Source organism: Lonchura striata, chromosome Z, assembly GCF_046129695.1.
Source record: "Lonchura striata isolate bLonStr1 chromosome Z, bLonStr1.mat, whole genome shotgun sequence".
Classification (NCBI taxonomy): domain Eukaryota; kingdom Metazoa; phylum Chordata; class Aves; order Passeriformes; family Estrildidae; genus Lonchura; species Lonchura striata.
In genome coordinates this window covers 32726431-32749024 of record NC_134642.1, presented here as the reverse complement: position 1 = coordinate 32749024, position 22594 = coordinate 32726431, and the positions used below count along the sequence as shown (strand labels likewise).

General features: G+C 35.1%; 1 protein-coding gene across 1 annotated transcript in view; it reads left to right on the top strand.

Moving 5' to 3' along the window:
• NDUFS4 (NADH:ubiquinone oxidoreductase subunit S4) overlaps positions 1 to 22594 on the top strand; it is a 47520-nt gene that overhangs the window by 14369 nt on the left and 10557 nt on the right. Inside the window, exon 2 of the mRNA XM_021553890.3 lies at positions 6538 to 6616. Within this exon, the coding sequence (XP_021409565.1) occupies positions 6538 to 6616 (79 nt within the window). The remainder of the gene's footprint in view (positions 1 to 6537; positions 6617 to 22594) is intronic.

Below are 22594 nucleotides of genomic sequence, written 5' to 3'. Positions count from 1 at the left end.
GGTTGGAAGATGTGGAAGTTGTTAGCTGGTAGTGTTTCTTTTTGTTATTTGTATTCAGAATTTAATATTTTTATGGTGGCTGTACATCCTAAAGCTTGTATAAGTAGAAGTGAAATAATATTAAATGCAATAATATTTAAAAAGTTGGTCTTCTAAGTATTAAGAATATTCAGTCTATTGCGTTGTTCATCATGGCTTCTGCATATACGTATATTCACATCCACTGGTGCCCTGGTCTTTTAGGTCTTTATTTAAAACATCCTTTAGATTTACTTCTTGATGACTGCCTTCATTTTTCCTGTGGCACACGGGGCTTTCTTCAAGACTTTGTTTTACCTATACAGATTATGTTTGTTTTACCTATATCAGATTTTGATTTGAATACCTGTTTGGTGATACCTGGATTTTTTTAACCATATCTCCAACAGTTGACCAAAAGGGGGTACTAGTAGATCAAACAGTCAGATGTGTTGTATAAAGAGGTTAAGGAAACATTTTTTTGTGCAATGGTTTTAAGTCCCAGCTACTGAATTGTGTCAGGTAAATACAAGTTTTCACATCTGGATGTTGTGTAACATTCCAATCACAGCACTGCTCTCCAAGGAAGACAAATTCATGCTGTGTAAATATGGCAGCTTCTTACTATGTAGGGGTTAAGCATAGGTTACTTGGCAGATATTTACAGTGGTCAAATTTGTTGAGTTTTAGCAGTTGAATATAGATACCCAGAACAACCAAGTAATGTCTTTAAGTCCGATGCCTTAATTCAGATACCATAAAAAACATCCCCTGACCATTTTTTTACTGTTTGGTTTCTTCTGTTCAACAGAAGTTAATGGCTCCAGCAGAGCTGGGACCTATAACTTAAGCAGGGAGGTGAAGACCTAACCTTGCAACAAGGAACTACTATGTCCTTATCCCACAGTGGTAAAAGATGGTTGAGAGACCTGATACTGTTATGAATGTTGTAGTTTCCCAGTAGACTGAAGAATTTCAGTGGCTTCTTGCTGAATTCCTTCATTTGTGTAGCAGGGATGTGGAAACTATTTTTGACTTTGCTGTAACTACAGATGATGGTGGAATAGGAATACACACTTATCATGGAAGACATGGTTAGATGATCACAGCATTTGTTTCTTCAGGACAATGGTACCTACAGAAAGTTTTGAATTCTTCAAAGACACTCTTTTGCTGGTAGTCCTCAGTAATTCATTCTGCGTTACTAAGCTGATGTAAGAGTTACAAATATTTAATAAGAAGACTGTGTAGTTTAGTCTTTGCCAAATATTTATTCCTGTCATCTCTATACAGTGTAAAAGATACTTTACATATCTAGATTTATTGTGAGATTCCAAAATAACAAATGGTAGCCATAAGTATTTCTAGATGCAATGTCCAGTTCTTTAACGCCTCTCTAAAGAACTATGTGCAGTGGAAGAAAAAGTTACTTTGACCTTTTTAAAATTCCTAAGACCCAGAAATATCATTAAGGTATATTGTTTTGTATCACATATATAACAAAATCTATGCTAAAGTAATCAGATTGGTGGTAAAGACAACGCTTTGGTAAACAGTGTTACAGTTTAAATGAACTGTAGAAATTAGTGTAATGAAATTATCATAAACTACAGAAAATCTTAACTTAAAGTAGTGTAAAAAAAATAGGATCATATAGATCAAAATTGAGGAATTGAGATTCCCAGCACAGTGGCATGGGGCAGGAAGAAAATAATTTTGCTAATATAAATTAAATGACATTTAAACAGTAGACACAGAAGTTAAAGGAGCTGCTATACTGTGGGAAAGTATATGGACAATCATAAAGGACAGAGGTGACTTTTTTCATAAACCTTTATTTTTGTTTTATGTAATTTTGAAGAGATTTTGTTTTAAAAGGCAGGCTTTTACATAAACCTAGTTTTTTACATTTGAACGCCTGTTTGTTTATCACTAACAAGCTCACTATAGGGAAAGCATTTGGGCATATTCACAAGAGAGCTGTGGCGGGCTTGGAGCCTTGTCACATTTTGTTTATTAGATAGTAACCATGAAGGAAGTTCATTTGGTACATGTTCTGAATAGGTCATTAATGAGCCTAAAATATAGCAAGGTTTATTGTTGCTAGCTATATGTAAAGCTTTCTGTATAGTTTCTGAAATTCTGAATTATTTTAGCAGTCTATTTGTGATTATTCTAAGTATTCTGTGTACAGTAATTCTAAATCAGAGTTTGATTAGACTTGGAACAGGGTAGAAGTAGAACTTCCTGCTCATAAGGTCTCATCCCAAGACATTTCAACAGGAAAAAAACCCCATAAGCAGTCAAAAAGAGGCAAAATGGGGTAATGTACACCCATGTTGTTTACAGAGTAAAAGGAAGAAAGCAGATTATCTTTTCAGAGGTTAGCAATAGGAAAAAGCAGTAGGATATTGTGAGAATGGAATTGTAGTTCTAGCTGAGGTGTTGGGGCTGCATTGGACTCAATGATTTTGAAGGTCTTCCCCAGTGATTGTTTGATTCTGTGTGTAAAATGTGTGTTCTATACTTCTGCAAGATTATCAATCAGAAAAGCTACCTAAAAATCTACCTAAAAGCTACCTAAAAATCAAGGTAGGATGTGGGCAAATATTAATAGATAATTTTTGAGAATTACTGTACTGTTGAGGATGAAATAAAAGGCTTAACTCAGGTGTTCACTTAAGTGATTTAGGTTGCAAATTCATTTAACTTGAAGGTGTAATAGATATTATAAAGCTTATACAATTTCTAAGGTGAAGCTTGAGTGATGAAATGATACTTATCATTGTGAGAGTTTGAGAAGAGAGTGTTGTGTGAAAGAGGTGCATTTCCTGGTTCTGTCCTCAGGTTAGTGCCTGACATTAGCTACACACTTGCAGTGAAGCCTGTTGAAAATTAAACAGGCATTCTGGGAATCAAGCTACACTTTCCTATTAATTTTCAAATAGCAGTATTTCAGTTCACATGACATTTCAGAGTTGCTAGTTTTTCCAAACTTTAGATTGTTTTCCTATGAGAGATGCAACAAATGGAAATATCATCAGCCTGTCATCTTTCAAGCACAACTTTATGTTTTATGTATTTTCACCTGGAGGTCTCCCCTCCACTGACTTGAGATTCACTTTCCTAGTCCAAAAGCCAGTTTTCAACCACTCTTCAATTAGGAAGTCCTTAGAGGAAGTATGTTCTGTCCAACTCATTGCAGTCCAGGGATGGACAGAACGCAGCTCATTTAAGAAGTGTGCAAGGTTGCAAATTCCAGTAACAGTTGTGTGTTTTCCAGAATTGTGTTATCACAGAAATGTCTTTGAAAAATGATGAAGAGGAGGAGAAGTTGACTTAGGGTAGTAATTTGTCCATCTGCTTTTGAAGAATAGCTAAAATATCACGGAGAGCTGTAAGGTATTGATGCCTTGGAAATTATCCCAGTTGACAGAGTCATCTCATGCAAAAAACCCAGCTCCCTCTCTGTAAAATGAGGAGGCATCTCAGAAAGAGATTCTGCCCACCTTTAATCTGGTGGGGTTTTTACCCTGCTCTTTATCATGGCATTAGTAAAAACAATGTCTAATGATGCAACACTGAGTGGAAATAATTTTCAATGGTACAGCATTTGTACTTTTTAAACCTGATTAATGTTTTTCCAGTTTAAAACAAAACAACTCACTCTCAACTGTGTTCAAACTAAATGGTGCTAAATTTTGTTCACAATTGAATTTATGTTATGAGAAAAAATATCATCCTGATCAGCCTCTTTACAACCCTTGCATACCTGAATCTTTATATATTGATCAGATCTTTCCACAGAACAAGTTTCAGATAACTTCTTGATTCATAGTATTGATTAGTTTTCTTTAGAGAACGAAAGAATTAAATTGTATAATCCAATGTCTTTCTTTGGACAGACATTAAGTAATGTAGTGAATACTGTATCACATGAAGTTCTGGAATACCTGCAGAATATTACTTTGATAGTAAAGCTACTGTGGTGGGAGCGAAACTAATTTTCCTGTTATAATGTTTTTTTTCTTATTTAAGGTTGAATATTTTCTGGCTTTAGCTGCTTAAGTCTGGAACACAAGTGTAATGCTGCAGTTCAGGACACTCTTAGGATAACATCTCTCTTGGTGTGTAATTGAGTAAGGACCAAGTAACAGTCTGTTCTCCTAGTGCTCCAGTATCTCTATTCTATGATATTTTATCTTACATGTGCAAGTTGAAAAGTACTGGCTGTGTTGAGCCAGAAGCTCTCTGGTACAGAGATTTTGAGCTAGCAAAGTAGTTACCTTGAATTTTTATGAAATTATTGTGCTTCCTTGCACTTGAAAGCTTTCATATTTTAAAACAAAGTAACTTTCCTGACAAATTTTGTCACTTTAAATAGGAATAGATATGTTTGTCTATGCCACAGAGTTAGGTGACTCTATATACTTTGTGCTTTGGAGATGTTTTGAAGTTGTTAATAGCAGAGGGAAGATAATTTAGTAGAATGTAATCTGTGTTGAAAGTACAGATTTATATTAGATATTTCTTAAATGAACTTTGTTGCAATTGCTTAGTTTCAGAAGGTTCTTTAGAGAAAACTGAATTCCTGCACTTTTGTTCCTCATTTATTTAAAATGGCTCTAATCAAATGTGGAGCACACTATTGTCTACCTGGATTTCTCCAAGGTTTTTGATACACTTTGTCAAAGCCTTCTCCCAGAAAAGCTGGTGTGTTACAGTCTAGTGAGGCGGTCCATGCAGTGGGTGGGGAACTGGCTGACAGGCAGCACTCAGAGAGAGGGTGGCGGCGCCTCGCTCCTTGTCTCTTTGGCAGCCTGTTACCCTTGAGGTCCCCAGGGATCAGCTCTGGGCCCAGCACTGTTTGATATCTTCATAAGTGATCCATGGTGGGATCATGACAAATCCTGATAAATGTTTTCTGATGATACCAAATTGAGTGGGGAAGTGGACACTTTGGAAAGGAAATTAATCCTTCAGGAAGACCTAAACAGGCTGGAAGAATGGGCTAACAAGATACTTAGGAAGTTCAGCAAGAGTAAGTTGCTGTTGTTCAACCTGTGAATCATAATCCAGAACTGCAGTATAGTCTGGGATTTACCTGACTTGACACTGGGGTAAGGGATCTGGGGATCCTGGAGGAAAACAGTCTCAGTCTGTGTGGACAGTTGCTTCTTAGCAAAGAGAGGCAACAGATTGCTGGGTTGCATCAACAAAAGCATAACCAGAAGATGTGAAGAAGTTACGATCCCACTTTTCTTAGCATGTCTCAGGCCATACCTAAAATACTACATGGACAGGCTGGAGAGGGTACAAAGAAAGGCCACAAAGATCATCAAAGGACAGGGAAGCCTGCTGTGTGAGGAAAGACTGAAAGAACTGGACTGGTTTGGTTACACAGAAGGTGGGCAGTCCTTTTTTACAGTGAGTAACATGCAAAAAGAGCTAATGGTAAAAATCACTCCTGTTGAGGTTTTGGTTAGACACAAGGAAAATTTTTCACAATGTAGTTAAATCAGTCAACTGTTGGAACAATCAACCTGGGAAAGTGGTGGGTTCTTCAGTTTTGGGCAATTCAAAGATTCAGCTGGATTGGGTGTTGGACCATCTTGTCTAGACCATGCTTTTGCCAAGAAAGGTTGAAATAGATGGTCTTTGAGGTTCTCTTCCAACCTGGTATTCTATCATGAGGTCAGAGAATTAGGTTTCTTGGCTTGTTTCACCTGCTGTTGCATTATTTCACCAAAAGATGATTTATACTCAAAGGTTCTAGTCCTGTCATTAGTGACATAATGTAAGCTACAGGCAAATTTAGTTAATTCAGTGATGTGGAATTGTGTTCTCTGTTTCTGAATGTATCTTACAGATTTAGCAATTATGTAAGAAGATAAATTGTATTTCTTGGAAAAGAATAAGCTGACAGAAAATTATTTAGAAATTAAGCAAAACAGTTGTTTTGCACACTCACAACCTGAAAACTGTGTTTGCAGGGCTAGAGTTTGTTTAGTTTTTTTGGGGGGTTTTTTTTTTGGTTTTTTTTTTTTTGCTTGGCTTGGATTTTTTTGAATTCATTAATGTCCTGTTATTGAAGTGTAGAATTGGAGCTTTACCATTACAAATAGATTTAGGATTTTTTTCCTCTGATGCCATTGGTTTAAGGATCAGAATTCCAGAATGCTTGCAGCAGCCTTGTATTTTTCTGTCTCTTCGTGACAAACCAGCTACTGTACATTCATATAGAGCAGTACAGTCTTTGCCACTGGCAGTCTCTCTGTGACAGAGAGCCTGTAGGCTGACATAAAGTGCAGCCTGTTGTGAACTGCTAAGTGGGAGTCTGCCAAAAACTCAGCAGACAGAACTAATTGGGGAGAAAAAGGATTTTTGTGCCCTCATCTCTCCCTCTTCAATTTTTTTTACAAGACGGATATTGTTAAAGTAACTTGTTTATGTAAGATTTGTCTGCCTCTATTTTCTCATTGCATGAATCATTTTTTAACTTCAAGTCTTGCACTGCAGGTCACTGAACACTTCCACATGGCGGCTGGCGCAGAACCAAACTCGAGACACGCAACTCATCACAGTTGATGAAAAATTGGTAAGGGTTTTCTACTGAATACTATGATACAGCCTTCAGGGTTATTTCTGCACAATAGGCATTCAGTATGGTATTCTGCATTCTTCTAGGAAAGCTGTATAAATGTGAACTACAAAGCAGCAGTCCTTTATACACTTTTAAAAGTGGAACATCAGTAAAACATAAGTATGTGAATATGGCATTCAAAGTGTTAAGCAATATAAAATGATGAGTACCCTTTTTTTTATTATAGTCAAAGACCAATGTGAGCTGTAATTAATAACAAGCTTGTTCTTTTTGAAATTTATGTGTATTTTCTGTGTAGTGAAATTATACGTGATTGGCCAGTTTCCTGAAATTTTCTTCATTGGTACCAATATTACTAAAGATACTATCTAAATATATATCATCGAAGATTATTGTTACTATGTGCATACACTGTAGCTTTTGAATATGCATGAAGGTTAGATTACAACTGGAAACAAATGCATAACATTCTTCTGCTAATCAGTAGCAGATCAGAAATTTGGCAATCTTTTCTTGTAACTTCTTCCATAATGTGTGGTCTGTTACTCTAGATGCAACCTGACACTTATGTTTACATTATTCAATAGTATAATTTTTGTAAGACTTCTGTGGGGAGTGCATCACAGCAGAAGCATGCCTTTCATTGGTTTTCATATCACTTTTGAATCTCCAGGAAAACAATGTTCCTATCGTATGTACCAGACAGTTCACATTGTATGTATCTTTTTTGTATCCCTGGAGCTATATGAACTACCTAAGAAATCTTTGGAATTTATGTTTATAAATTGTACATTTGTAATTATATGTACAAGTTGAAACAGCTGAAGTTTTAACAGGCTGTTGGAAAAAAACAACACTTTAATAGCTCTTTAGGGCTTTTTTCTCTCATGCTTTGTATATAGATGTAGCTATAATAATTATGTATGAGTAAAAAAATAATCAGTTACTTCATAAACTTCTGTCTGAATTTAAGAAATAACAGTATAATCTTAGATTTAAAAGTTAAGGAAAAAAACAGTACTTTATTCTCAAAAATATGATTATCTTGAGTCTAGATAACTAACTTGCATAACTTGGAATCAGGAAATTTGTAGAGATCGTGAGTCACTGTGTAAGTAAGATTGAGCAAGTCAGTAGATGTACGTTTTCCTAAACGATTTTTAAATGCACTGTTCTTTAATGTTAAAATACACATATACACATATATATTTAAATACAGCTTTTATAATGCCTGTAAAGTATCATATTTCCCTATTGCCGCCTTGGGTGATGGATACCTATGTCTAAAAGACTACAATACAAAGACAAACCCAGAAAAAGAAATACTCTTCTCTCTTCCATATTGAATTCAAATGTACATTTTCCAGAGTTAGTGTTGTACGTTACCCTGTCTAGCTATGAGAGTTTATACTTCCAGTTGAGTTAAAGTGAAACTAGTTTGAAATGCAGCTATTTAGTTTCCTTAGTGTTGTAAATACACTGTACATGGAGAGCATATTTCTGATGTCATTATATGTTGTCATCAAGTTAAAAACTCTCATATTTGCTGAGGTTTTTTGAGATCTCATATTAGCTGCCATTAAGTTTTTTTACTTTGATACATATAATGTATCTAAATGCTTATTTTATCTTTGTTTCTTTAGTATTAGGTTAAATGTCAGATTGAATAGTGTTTTCTTGCAACGTTGTGCTCTTTAGGTCCACATTCTAAATGCAAAACTATTTCTTCTTTTTTTTATAGATTATTATAGGGCCTGAAACAAAATGACAGAAAATTAGAAACTTCATTTCACTAGATTTTGGGAATAGTTTCCATAATGTTGTAAATTCATGTTCTTTTAATGGGCAAAAATTATATCCCATTAGTAAGGAAAATTGTCTTGGTTTGATGTGGTTTTCAATTCTTTCAGCATTAGAAGAAGTTCTCCAGACATCTATTAAATTTCATTTTAAAGTAGAGTACTGTCTTACCTAATTTTAGGTCACTGCAGTATATTTCCTAATTTGAAGTATGATTAATTACAACCAAGTGAGACTAATTTATCATATTACAGGTATCTTCTATTAATTAATGTTACAAAGCATAAAACTATTATTTCAATGCAAGTTGTATTTAAACTGTACTGGAAATTGATGCATTGCATATAATTGAAAAAGACTTATTTTCCATTACAGATTGTTAGACATCAGTAAATCATACTTTGATAGATTTGTCATCTTTGATGTATTTTTAATTTTTTTTTTTTAAAGCTGGACATAATCTTTTCACCTTTTGCTTGCATTTCAGAAGGAGTAAGAACAGGTGGAAGAGTGGATATGGTTATCCTTGTGAACCAGTCTCGTCTTGTAACTTATTTTAAAACAGAACTCTTCTCTGACTTGATATTTACAAGGCTGGGAGAGTAATGCTAAGGTTGTTGAAAACTTTTAACTACATATTGTAGTGGAATTAATCTATATTTCCAGTGCTCTTGTAGACCTTGTATTCCTATGTGTACATGCATATGCTAGAACTTATTCAATAGAATCATTTGGTTCTAGCAGTGCTAAAATATTCCTTGTATTAAGAAATGCAAATTAAATAGAAGATGTATGAGCATCCTGAGTTTCAATAATTAGACAGTAGTCAGTCACTTCCTTACTGCAGCCTATACTCTACTCTGTTGAATACAATAGAAAAATGAGTACTAATGAAATAGTAGGAAAACCAATAGTTTAAACCACATTCATTGGTCTCCTAGAAAACAGGTGTGTCTCTTTAATGTAAAAGGAGTTAAATGCTGAGCTTATGTAGAACATATCCAAGAAATTATATCTTTGTCTCACTTATTAGCTGTTTTCAGTGAATACTGAATAAAATAACTTTAATAAGCAGTAAAACCTGAAGAAAATAACATACAAAATGAACAAAGCTCAACAGAAATACAGTTCTTGCATCACATTTTGATTCTCTGGCAACCAGTTAGGTCATATTCCAAGAGTCTGGACAAATAGCTGTGTGAAAAGTAGTCAGTCTCTCAAGACCCTCCTTGCATTAGGAAATCTGGGCTATAGAGGGCAAAGGCTGTCAGCAGCAAATCTCACTCAGGTAATGTTCCAAATTATTTAACTGTTTGTGTGTATGGTATAACGTACATCATTATATCATAATTATGAAAAGTTGAAGTGGTTTTGCCTGAAAATGGGAATTTCAGCTGTTCTAATTCCTGTGATTCGTTTCAGTTGTTGTGAATAGGATGTACTGATACTGTGTGTAGCTAAAAGTCATCCAGTTCAGCATATGTGCTTTAAGCAGACTTCCCAGTCAGTGCTGGTAGGGCTGAATTGTGGATGTTTAGCCTGGAGTTAGGCACTTTGATGAAGGTTTGGTGGAGGTTCAGCTGTTTGCAGCTGAAAGGTTCTGACAAATATTTGTCAACAAAAGGACTTTTTTATTGGTTAAATGGTGATATTTCAAGAATTAGAACTTCAAAATTAGATATAGATATTAGATATTTCAAAATTAGAACTACTGTCAGAAATTACCCATTGCATTGCTAAAGCAGAATATTCAACTAGTAATATATATTCTGTAGCTCAGTGCAGAAATTATTGCAAGAGCAGTTAGGGCTTGGTAACTGGGGAGTTGTAGTTACCTCACAGATGTTTTTATTCTGCATTAGGCCAAGATAAAATGAGTTGCTGCACAGGTTTGAGCATTCCAGGCAGAGCTACACATTGCAGTTTAAATGGTAATAAAATAGTTTTTTTCAGCATGGTGAGAGCATCTAGGGGCAGCCTATTACAAGCATGAAAGGCTAAACAAAATGATGCTATTAACATTTCATCGTGTGTCCAGAAGTTAAGATTTTCCAAATAATGGTGCAGAAGTCTTAGTCCTGAACCTCAGTAAGGACCATTTTCCATCAGACTGTAGGCAAACAGTCTAACTCACTGAAAATAACTTGTATAAATCAAACTGGGCACAGAAAATCTGACCCTTTATTTGAGGGTGAGCAGTTCATATTTTTGAAAGGTCACTCAAAATTCTGCCGCAATACTGCTCAGCAGCCTAGGCCAGTGATGTAAGTCAGTGTGGATGAAGGGAAGGCCATGATGTCATCTACATGAATTTTAGTAAATCCTTTCCCACATCTTCCTCCTGAAAAAAAATGTCTGCTCATGGCTTAGATGGGTGTACTTTTCACTCAGGGGAAGCCTGGATGGTCAAGAGTTAAATACTGAAAGGCCAAGTCCACAGAGTGGTTAGTGGATGAAGTTAAATCCAGTTGTACTGATCATAAATGGTATTCCCAGGGCTCAATATCAGAACTAGTCCTGTTTGATGTCTGTATTGATGATCTAGTCAAGGGGATTGAGTGCATCCTCAGTTAGTTTGTGGACACCATAGACTTGAATAGGAGTGTTCATCTGCTGGAAGGTAGGACAGCTCTGCAGAGGATCTGGACAGGCTGATTGGTGGGCTGAGGCCAATGGTGTGAAGTTCAACAAGACCTAAGTCCTGCTCTTGGGTCACAACAATGCCAAGCAGTGCCACAAGCTGGAGAAGAGTTACTGGAAAAGAACCTGGGGGTGCTGGTGACAGCAGCTGAACATGAGCCAGGGTGTGCCCAGGTGGCCAAGAAGTCCAGTGGCATCCTGGCCTGGATCAGCAATGGTGTGGCAGCAGGACCAGGGCAGGGATTGTCCCCCTGTGCTGGGCACTGGTGAGGCCACACCTTGAGTGCTGTGTCCAGCTCTGGGCCCTTCCAGAAAGAATCCAAGAAGGACATTGAGGAATGACTCCAGAGAAGGGCAACAGAGCTGGGGAAATGATATTTACTGAGGGAGTTGAGGGTTTTTAGGTTGGAGAAAAGGAAGCTCAGAGCACACATCACTGTTCCCTACTTGAAAGGAGGACATAGGTAGGACTGGTCTCCTCTCCTAAGCAGGAGTTGATAGGAGAAGAGGAGATGGGTTGGATATTAGGAAAAATTTATTTACAGGAAAGGGTGTAAAGTATTGGAACAGGCTGCCTTGAGATGTGATTGAATTGCCATTCCTGGTGATGTATATAGGTTGTGTAGATGTGGCACTTCAGAACATAGTTTAGTGATGGGCTGAGTTTACAATTGGATTCAATTGTCTTATGGGCCTTTGCAGTGATTTCTGTGATTCTAATAACTATTGTGGTATCTGTGTCAAGAATCTTAGCAGCTTCCTTTTGGCTTTGTAGAGGTATCATTTAGTGTTTGTTTTATAATAGGATTTTTCGAGTATTAACCTTTTCCACAGAGAAAAAAAAAAAAAAGTTGTAAAAACACTCCAGTCTATTTCTTCTAGAAGACTGTGTTATTAGCAAACATCACACGGTGTTTTCAGGATTGAGTCATAGTTTGTTCACTATCCAAATCCCAATTTTGGCTAGGATTAAAAATTAGTGAAATTGTATAATCTTTGTTTGATTAAAGAACCCTAGACTTTACTATAATAAATAGTGATAATACTGCAGCTCAAAGTAAAATATACAAACAAGTGAAAAATAGTCTGGAATGATGAAACTTCTTCAAAACCCAGTCTGATAGTGTACTGTGCTGTGAAACAAAGGACATAGCAAATCACACTTTAACATGCATTTTAAAGTGTAATCATTGCTTTCCCAAGAACTGAGGGTATATAATACCCTACTCTGAAAACCAAAACTGTAATGTGTCATAGTAATGTGTCATGTGTGAGACAGTGTGACATTGCATTGAAGACTGGGTGTAGGAGCTGTTTCTGCAACTCAGTGAAGAGAAACACTTGGCAAAGTATGCATTTATTAAGGACAGGCTTACTAGATTTTCTTTTATTGAAACTACTATTTCAGCCAAGAATTCTTTAAGCATTACCACGGTGTTAAACAGTAAGGATATAGTGGATGTTCTATGTTTTGGTTTTCAAAGTGCTGTTAACCCATTGTGGGTTAATTCCTTAAGGGTGAGTTGAAGCTGTTCCTAAATTACCTTAAATGGGATAAAAGAATTTGCAATAATCTTTCATTTAATCCACTCTAGCTGCAGTATTTATTCAAGTGGCTACCGTAAAGTATTCAATTCAGGACAGTGTTGCTCTGCAGATGAGGAATCTAATTTACAAGTTTTTCTGTACTTCATATGTATAGCTCTGATAAGAACTTGTCATATTCAAAGCATATGTAGGACCAGGATGGTAATTTCTTCAGGGGTTTCAACTTACTCATTCCCTCTCCCTAGCCTTAAATTTTCCTCTTGTGCCTGCTCCTCCTTTTGTTTATTTTTTTCTCTAAATTAGATCAGCAGCTTGCATTTTATTTTAGAATAGTGGAAAATTAATTTAAAAAAATAAAGCTGTTACGTAAAATTAGGCAAATAAAGATTCTTTCCATCCTTTACTTTGCAAATATGTTTTGAGAAACAGTTTCTAGTTTTGCACAGTGGGGCTTTGTGTATGAAACCTGTGATTTGGAGAAGTACTTTCTTCGATCATGGCTGTGTCAAGTAAGCAGGTGATGAGCTTATTTGAACTGTGTTGTCCTTCAAGATGCAAGACTTTAAAAAGTGTTTTGTTTGCCTTTGATCATCTACAGTTCTGTGTTTAATTGCTCTGATGTTTGAAAGATGCTAGGGGCTGACTAAGGTCTAAACTACATTCTGGAATTGTTTAAAACTTCAATTATTTCAATAAAAGAAAAATATTCAAAAGAGATGACCATTAGGAAGTAAAAATGCACATCTACTTTAATAAAACTGCCTAATCTAAGAGTGGACATGCGTAGGGTTAAATGTTTAAAGGCCCTTACTCTGCAGTCATTGATAGTTTATGTGTGAAACTGCATTTTTGCTGCAAAACATAATAGATTAAAAAGACTTTTTCATATTTCTCTGTTATACCCTGCCCACACTTCTGCATTTTCTGCTCTCCCCTCACCCAGTGAAGACTAAGAAACACGACTTTGGGGAGGAAAAAACCTTGTTTAAGTTAAAGAAGCAGATTAAATGAAATGTAATATTTGAAGTCTTTAATGACTCTGGAGATAGTGATTACCTTTCTTATTCATGTACACCATTCTAGTCTGCCAGAGTGTATATTTGTTTCTAAACATTATTTTTTTGTTTGTTTCTAATTGAAATAATTAAACCTACTCTTCTTTATAGTTATGGTTTGTAGCTGCATTTGGGCTTAATTACAGTACAAGCTCAGTTTGTCTAATTATGTACATACTTTTAATACATCATATTTACTATATTTTGCTGTTTGGCAATTAAATCCCTTCTCAGTTGGAATATCCTAGCTCAGTTAATCTATATTACTTGCTACAACTAGTTTTTGTAAGCAGCTGTAGTCCAATGAAGCTTGCAGCGGTTTAGAAAACCCAGTTGCATGATGAAGTGCTTTCTGTAAGAATATCTTTAGGCAGCAAGTTACTCCCTGTGATAAAGAAGCTTTCTATAATTCTGACAGTCCAAGTAGAAAATGCCATCACCTTTATCTGTCTTCTAAGAGCAATAAATATTGCTGTGTTACCAAAATTCAATTGAAGGTACTTCTGGTGTTCAGTTTAGAAAACTGTATTTTGCAGGTAGCTCAGAACCCTGTATAAAGTGATAGGATCATTGTATCCATGAGGGCAATTTCAACCTCATTCCTATGTAGGTTTATTTTGGGTTTAGGCTTGGGTAAAGTATTTGTGTTTCTTTGGTGTGAGGGTCTTTTCTTTTGGTACATAGTAGTGGCTCTCTCTGCTGGCTGTTGGAAGGAGGAGTGTTTGCTATTGAGGTTTCACAGCCCTTCTGAATGTCAATTTTGTCTGGGCTTCCTTCATACAGCATTATTGTGCAAAACTTTCAAGGCTTTGATCTAGAACACTTGGTCAAAGTATATTTTTTGAAATGTATGTAGGCTTTTTTTTTTCCCTTTCATTACATAGTATTTAATTTTCTGTGAAAGAATAATGCTTTTGAAGAGTTTGCTGTGATGGCTGCTCAGAACAAATTAAAGGGCCATCACTGTTTTGTGTTTAGTTTCCAAAAGGTTAGTCAGCATCTAAACACCTAATTGGTTTTGGAAGTCTAAATATGCAAACCATGTTTCTAATCTGCTGGAAAGGATAAAAGTAAGTCATAGATACAACCAAGTAATCAACAGGAAAAAGAAGTAACTTCATTTTTTGGAGCTGTTTTATTCAATAGTTTTTTCTCTTTAAAGGAGAGTATGTCCACGTTCTCATTAAACAGTTCTATTATCTGAACCTTTTCTAAAACCCAACTTAGTGTCCCATGTTATGAAATACTGCTGTAGATGGCATGAATTCTTTTTGTGTTGTCAGGAATAATGAATAAAGGTCCTGTACATTGCTAGTTCTTCGGTGTATTCAAGTGGGTCTTTCTGCATTTCTGTAGTACTAAGTTATATACTTAAACCACAAATCCTAGCCTTAGAAAGGCTAGAAAACCACAAATCCTAAGTTCCTTGTACAGACATGAAAGCTGCTTCTTCTAGTCATGAAGTTCTAGCTGAATCATTTTATCAAGTCAAAAGGGAAAAGCTTTCCTTGTCTGTAAAATCTGGTAATTTCGTGGGAATCCTTGAACATCTCGGTCATGCTGCAAGAGAGCCTGGGGCTTCTTCACTGCTTTCTGACCCTACTCATATCATCAATGATGGAATCAGTTTTTCAGATTATTGACGGCATGTATGTGATGTATCTTTAAGTACTTTCAGGGCTCTTTTCTCATACTGTCAAAGTTAACCTGTATTAAGTGGAGAGATGGACCATGGAGAGAGCATCTAATTGTCAGAACCAGAGTTTTAATGTCATTTAGTTCTTGTGCTGTGAAACATGCATTGTAGAGAAATTGCTTAGTCTCTTGTGTATCTTTTTTGGCTTACTCAGTTCTACTCACTCTAAGTTTAAAGCAAAAGAAAGTCTTTGCTGATGGGAAAATAACTTTTATCCTATTACCTGTTGCCCTGAAAACTTGGTTAACAGGTGATTAAGAAGCTGAGCTATAAGGAATTTCTACAAAATGCTGGTAAGACATACCAAAGACAGTAAGTATTTTTAAAAGATTTTTTAATTGTGCTCCAAATATTTCTGAAGAATTATGATTGATAATAATTGAGGTTAAAATTTCTGCAGAAGTTGTTGATTTTACTTATCAGTTTATTTTCTGGATGTGCACATAAATTCACATATGAAAATAAGCAACTGTTTTCCTATGTAGGCAAACATCATTTGTGTAAATCATGTATTTGAAGTTCTTGCTGAGTATCATATTAACCAGGCAGAAGCTGGTTTAAGATAAGTAGTGTAGCTTGCACTAGTACTTTATTTTTTATTCTTATGGTTTGTATTTTTTCTTAGGACCACATTTTTGTTGTTTTGTTTTTGACTCTATTTGAAAGCATTTTTGCATTAACTCATTCTGCATCTGTTCAGTCAGAAGTTGAATATCTTTAATGTCTGGTTCCAATACAAATTCTTACTTTTAAATCACCACTGAGTAAACACAATTGTACATTGTATTCGCCTTTATTTTTTTCCCCCACAACAATACAAAAGTGAAAGGAAACATTAGTGTTTCAAGTTGATTTTATTTGATGATGGATTTTTCTCTAAAGGAAACATCAGTGTTTCAAGTTGATTTTATTTGATGATGGATTTTTCTCTATTTTATTAGAAAGTATAAGACCATGATTTCTGTCCTGTAAGTAAAGGCCAAGCATATAAAGCTAAAAGCAGTAATTACAAGAATGGACTTCTAGAGATAACTTGCTAAAACCAGTTGTGAAGTAGTACTGATATGTTCAGCTTTTTTAGAGAGAGATTTTTGAAACTATCCATTTTAATTAGCTATATAGGTAAATGTAAAGAAACCTATTTTTTTTCCAGTGGTATTAACGTGTATTTCATTGATAACAGTGAAACAGCTGAAGCCCCATCAACTCTTTCTATCCCCAGGAAGTAATGAGTGTGCTGCTGTTAGAAAAGAACCTTCTAAAACACAGTTAAGGTTTAAAAGCTATATGCACTAATTAACAAAACGCAGTGAACATTTAAGCTGTTAATAGCCGCAACATCCCTGATGCATAGACCTTCAATATGCTAACACTGCATAACAGTTCTCTATTGTGCATCTCTTTAATGAGGGGTAACTGTGTCAGTTCTTTTCTTGCTTCACTACCTGCTGTGTATGGAAATTATGTACACTATTTAGCACTTCCTTTCAACTTCTAAAGTGCATGCATATTACACAGAAGCATTACATCCTGCATTAGGGTAAGGGGCAGCTTTTAACAGGTCTGATTTCCTTGTTGTTTCTGAAGTGCAACTTTTCTTCTTCTAAAAAGAATGCACTAACAGGGATTTTGCTCTAAATTTGCATTTCTTGATTGGGGATTTGCTTCTGTTTTTCTCTCATGTCTCACACCACTTGTAAGTGTATGGGCAAAGATCTATTACAGAAATAATTTTTTCTATAAAAGAGATGTGAAGAATAGAGAACATGCATCACAATTAGGGCGGGCATTGGTTGAATTTCTTGATACTCTTAGCAGCAGATGAAGTAGTGTGATAGAACTGTCAAGCTAAACTTTAAAAACTACTTTTTGACTTTTTTTACCCTCACCTTTGATGAGCACCTTTATCTTTAATAAACAGAAGCATAAATAGTTTACTTATTTTTAAGCCTTTAAGTTAAATTCTGCTTCATAGCTACCATTCAAGAGGGAATTAATTAATTGGTAGTTGTGAGGTGAAAGGAAAAGAACAGTAGCAAACGCATGACAGTGAGATTTAAATTTTAGTATTCTTTGCACTAGCTTCCAGCTCTAGGACATTGTTGGTTAGTTAAAACTGACTTCACAGTTAATGTTTCATACACTGTAGTTACAATCTTTCTTATTATCTCATCATAAAAAAAATCTTACCAGAGTTATCACTTCCTAAGATGTTGCAGTACATCCAGATGTGTACTCAGCAACTGAGACCTTAGAATATTTGCTATCCAGGTTAGATGAGGAATTGACCAAGGTGTTCCTGCCTCACATTAGCAATTCCACTACCTGTGTATAAGTAGTTTCCTAGTTCCTGCAGGCTCTGAATGTTTTGCTCCCTTGAGTCTTTTGCAGCTTCAGTGGTTAAGGGGGCTTTGAGAAGAGCCACATATTTAAGATCAATTGAAAGCCTTTCTGAAAGCTGAAGATTATGAATCAACTGGTACCTGAATTTGGGAACTCTACTGAGGCCTTATTTGGAAATTTGCTTAAATGGTACTTCAAAGGAAGCTTTCTAAGGTTTTTAGATGGACATAAAGAAGATCATAATTTTTAATTTTCTTATTCCTGAAGACCAGTAACATTAAAAAAATCATTTAAGTCATATGGTAATGGTTTATTTTGTAAATACACTTAACTTTTAGTAAAAGTTAAAAGTAGTACTTTATTAAAATGGCATCAGAAACACACAAAAAATGCAGAAATTATTTTCAGTGCACAAAAGTAGCTTGAATTTTGGCTTTCACCTCAGATATGAAGACCTTATCCTGAACTGCTCGTTAAGGCTTTTGGTGTCCATGATCAAAATTGCATTTTATAGACTATAAATCATCAGTAATGAATAATTCACCAAGATACTATTAAAATACTGTGTTTAACTTTGCAAGACAATCTGCTGTACTGTGACTTATGCTAGGATTGTATTATAAATACTTCAAACTGAATAAATTATGTTTCAAAAACATGCCATCACTAAACTACAAGTAAACTGCAATATGCTATTTATTTAATAGTATCTATAAAATGGAACTAACTCGGGGAATAGGTACAAAATTCGTTATCCTAGGTAGTGTTTATCTTCTAGTACTTCTGTCTGCTTTCTTCCAAAGCTTTTCCTGCCTGTTCTCTTGTTTTCCACTGATAGTGTCTGTAAGAGCAGTTGCTTATGCTAGTACAGCAGGGAAGTGTTACCATAATGTAAATTACCCTATGATAGATCAGATTATTTCAACTGTTTGGCTACCCACTTTCACTTTCTAAATGCAGGTAAACAAAAAAAAAATCTACTTTGATTTGAAAGTCCGTCATCTAAAAATGTAGCTGTAGTTTTATTCTTCATTAATTGCTTTTCTTGCATGTTTTGTAATCTGAGCATTATGAATTTCTAGTAGAGTGCTTGAAATCCATACACTGCAGAAAAATGTATTTTTAAAAGGCCTCACTAAAAGACCTAGCCACTTGTCTATGCATGCAAGCAAAAGATTTGCTTACATATGGTTTGGATGAGTTCTAGATAGTATACTTTCTTTAAATATTTTTGTGTTAGAATAAAAAGTAATTTGCAAGATCTTCTGTAATTCAGATGTTTTTCCATCTTGTTCAAGATAATCATGCTGTTTGTCATTTTGTCAGTTTGAAGAACATTGCATCTACACTGAATTCTCTTATGAGTACTAGTAGCAACATCAATCTATTTTTATGAAATATACTCTTTGCCCCTGACTGCCCCCACTTTACCGCTATTTAATGAGTTTCCTAATATAGATATATTGGGAAACCAAAGTGTAAACCTAGTTATTTGATTTCCTTTCTTTTTAACATCTTTTTATTTATCCAGACAATCTCTACACAGCTAAGATACACTGTTACAGGAAAAAATAGAGTATTAATAAAAAATACGTTTTTGTTTCTTGGCCAAAAAATGATGCTGAATAAGAAATAATCTGTCTATGTTAAAAGTGGAACTTAGGTGTTCCAGGTCTTTCATTTTTAAATTTGTAAAATGTTGTTTACTTGTCTATCAAAATGCAGACTAAATGGTTGGTATTTTTTGCAAGTGTGTCAAGAAAAATGCCTCTTTGTTTTGAATCTTGTCAGAGTACTGAGAAGTGCAAATCGTAGATTTTTGTTTTTCTTTTCAGTGTTGTAGTTTAAACTAACAAAAGACAACTCAGCAGCTTTTCCCATAACTTGCCAGTAATCACTTTTATAAATACCAATTCTCTGTGACTTTTGGAGGAGATGTGAGTAGAAAATTTGGGGATGCATTGCAGACTTCAAGTGAAGTGTTTTAAAGACATGAAAAAAGGGCAGGTGAGAAGGATGTGTTCTACTTATTTTTGTGAAGTCACGTTCCAGTATTTATTCCCATTTGCTCTCTCCTAGTGTTTTTCTCAAATCACAGATTCAAAGAGTTTTGTGGTTCAATGGTGTGTGGAATGTGTTATGCATTTTATTTGTAGTATCTCATACAAGCAAGTCTAGAGTAATATCAAGCATGTAGAATATTGGGAAAGTGTAATGGGCCATTAGAGCAGGACAACAGGGAAGTTTTCAAGGAGTTTTTGCAACTTCAGTGAATGCTCAGACATCATGGTTGCTATAGTATTGTCTCAGCGATGAAATACAAACTGATGAATAGAAATGCTGAAGATACCAGTGCTTGTTTTGGATGCTGACACTTCCGTTGCATAATGGCAGTCAGCAATCTAAAAAGTATTATAGTGGACTTACCTTGATTCCAGTAATGTGACAGTTTCTGCTTCTGTTAGACCTACTTTTCTGCATTTTGAGTTTCTCTTCAGTTTTTTACAAAACTGCTTGTGAAAAGAGATTTTCTTTAAATGGATGCTTTAATGAAATCTTTGTTATTATCAAATTATGTTTCCTGTTTACGATGTTTGGTTTTCTTTTTAAAAACACAATTCTTTGGGTGCTTTTTTCAGCTTCTTTATTAATCATTCTGCAGGATGGCTACATGGGAGAATATATTATGAGTAATACCATGTTGTTCGTCATTTACTGTGATAATGCAAAATGATTGTGAAGTCTGAAAGAAAACTGTATCCTGTGTGATACAGAGTTTCCTAAGGGCAAATATGCTTTTTCTCATTTTTTGTTTGTAGCTGTTAGATAAATGTTGTCCGACCATGTTTAGTTTATTCTGATCCATTTTTCCATTTGCAGTTTACATAGCAGATTCTATTCTCTTGCATTTCCTTCAAAAATATTGTATTGAAATGTAGAAACATAAATGTTCTGATCCTGACTTACAGTTAAGCAGCTGAGCACATTAAATAAAAAACTTTTTTCACAGCAGCTACTTTGTGGTATTATGCAAGATGTTCTGTGCTTTGATATAACAACTTCTAAATAAAGTGAATTGCAACATGGATTTATAGCAAAACTTTACGTAGTTAGTCTGGTAAAACATGTTGGAGGTGGGGAAAGAGAGCAAGCTATTGTAAACTCTTATAAAAAGTACAGAAAACTTCTACTTTCCATTCTAACAAGTGTAAAACTATTGAGGTTAAGTAGGTGGGGCAACCGGAAGTAATTGCTAAGGCCAGTGGCATTTTTGTGGTTTAATAAAGGCAGAAGGTAATTATTCAGTTTTTATTTAAGTGAAATGATGCCAAAAAGGAGGTTCCTGTGGAGCAGCTGCACTCCTTCAGTGTTATCCTAATTTACCACAGACACAACTGTCACAAATAGAACTTTTAAACTTGATATATAGCCACGAAAGTAAGGAGCTCTTTGTCTGGAAAGCATGCAGAAGAACTGCTTTATACAAATCAACCGGCAGATGACGGACAATGATGAAAATTTGATTCTTTGAAGTCATAATGGTCATTGAAATGTGTGAAATTCTGGTATTGAAAAGAGAGCGGCTAGCAAGACTCTAAATCCTGGGTGGTTGCTGGAAGCTTGCTGGGAGGTTTTTCTCTGTTTTGACATCAACTTCCCATTGCTTGTTCCCTGTTTCCTTTATTAAAAAAAAAAAAAAAAAAAAGAAAAGAAAAAGAAAAAAAAAAGGAGGGAGTGCTAAACTGTAGGTAGTTAATAGTAGCTATGTACAGTTTCTGTCTTCATGGTGAAGGAAATGCCATAGAAGAAAGATAACACCTTTATGTACACCTGACCCATCTATTCAAAACCATTTGTTTTCAGAGCTACTTTCAATCATTTTGTCTCTCTCCTTTAATTAGAGAGTTCCATTTCTTGTCCCCATTGGAATTTCTGCTATTAGTGGAGTACTTAAAAGAAGGAAATTCTCGTTTCCTTAAAAAGTCATCTTCATGCTGAATAGTGCTTTCATTGACACTGCCTCTGTGAATCAGTTTTTCTTATTGCTGCATAGCACGTTCTATTTGTTACTATCCTTTCCAGAACAGCTTTAGCAGGCTTTCCACCATGGCAAACATTCTTAAGTAATGTAAGTTGTAATAACCACCCCTATGTTTTTAAGAAATTTTATGTGATTTCCACCATTAAAAAAAAAGGGTTTTGTCCCTTTGAACTTTTTCCAAGAAGAGACAAAATGCCTCCAAATGAGTATTAAAATTTTCTTGAGTTACAAAAAACAAACAAACAAACAAAAAAACCCACCAAAAAACAAAAACCGACAAAAAACCCCCAAAAATCAGAGTTTACTGTTCAAATAACATCTATTAAGGAAACCAAAATGTCAGAATGCACCTTTAAGGTGGCAGTCTGTTTTAAAAATGTGAAACAGGATTATTAATTTTTAGATTTTTAGTAAACCTGTACAGTTCAATTCTCAAGTCTTTTATATTGTAATCTAATATCTTTTAAGATTTTGAATGCTGAACACCTCACTAGTATCTTAAATTGCTAATACTGCAAAATTAAGGAATACTTTAAAAAAAAAAAGATACTAATGTGAAACCAGCTGTCAAAAAATCTTTGTTTTTGGAAAGTTGGTTCACAGGTAGTTTCAATGAGAACTTAAACTCAGAACAAAGCACTGAAGACCCAGCAAAGAGTTTAACCCAATGCAGCATAGCTCTTTTCAAGTATTATATTGTTTTAATGGCATCTTGGAGCGGGAGCTTTAGCCCATTGAAATGTCGCTTAAAGGACAGGTTCTTCTGTCACTAGCTGGAGCTGTGTGGATGAAATGATCACAATAGAGTCTTGTAATGCATTTTAAAATGGTGAGAAATCAGTTTGTCT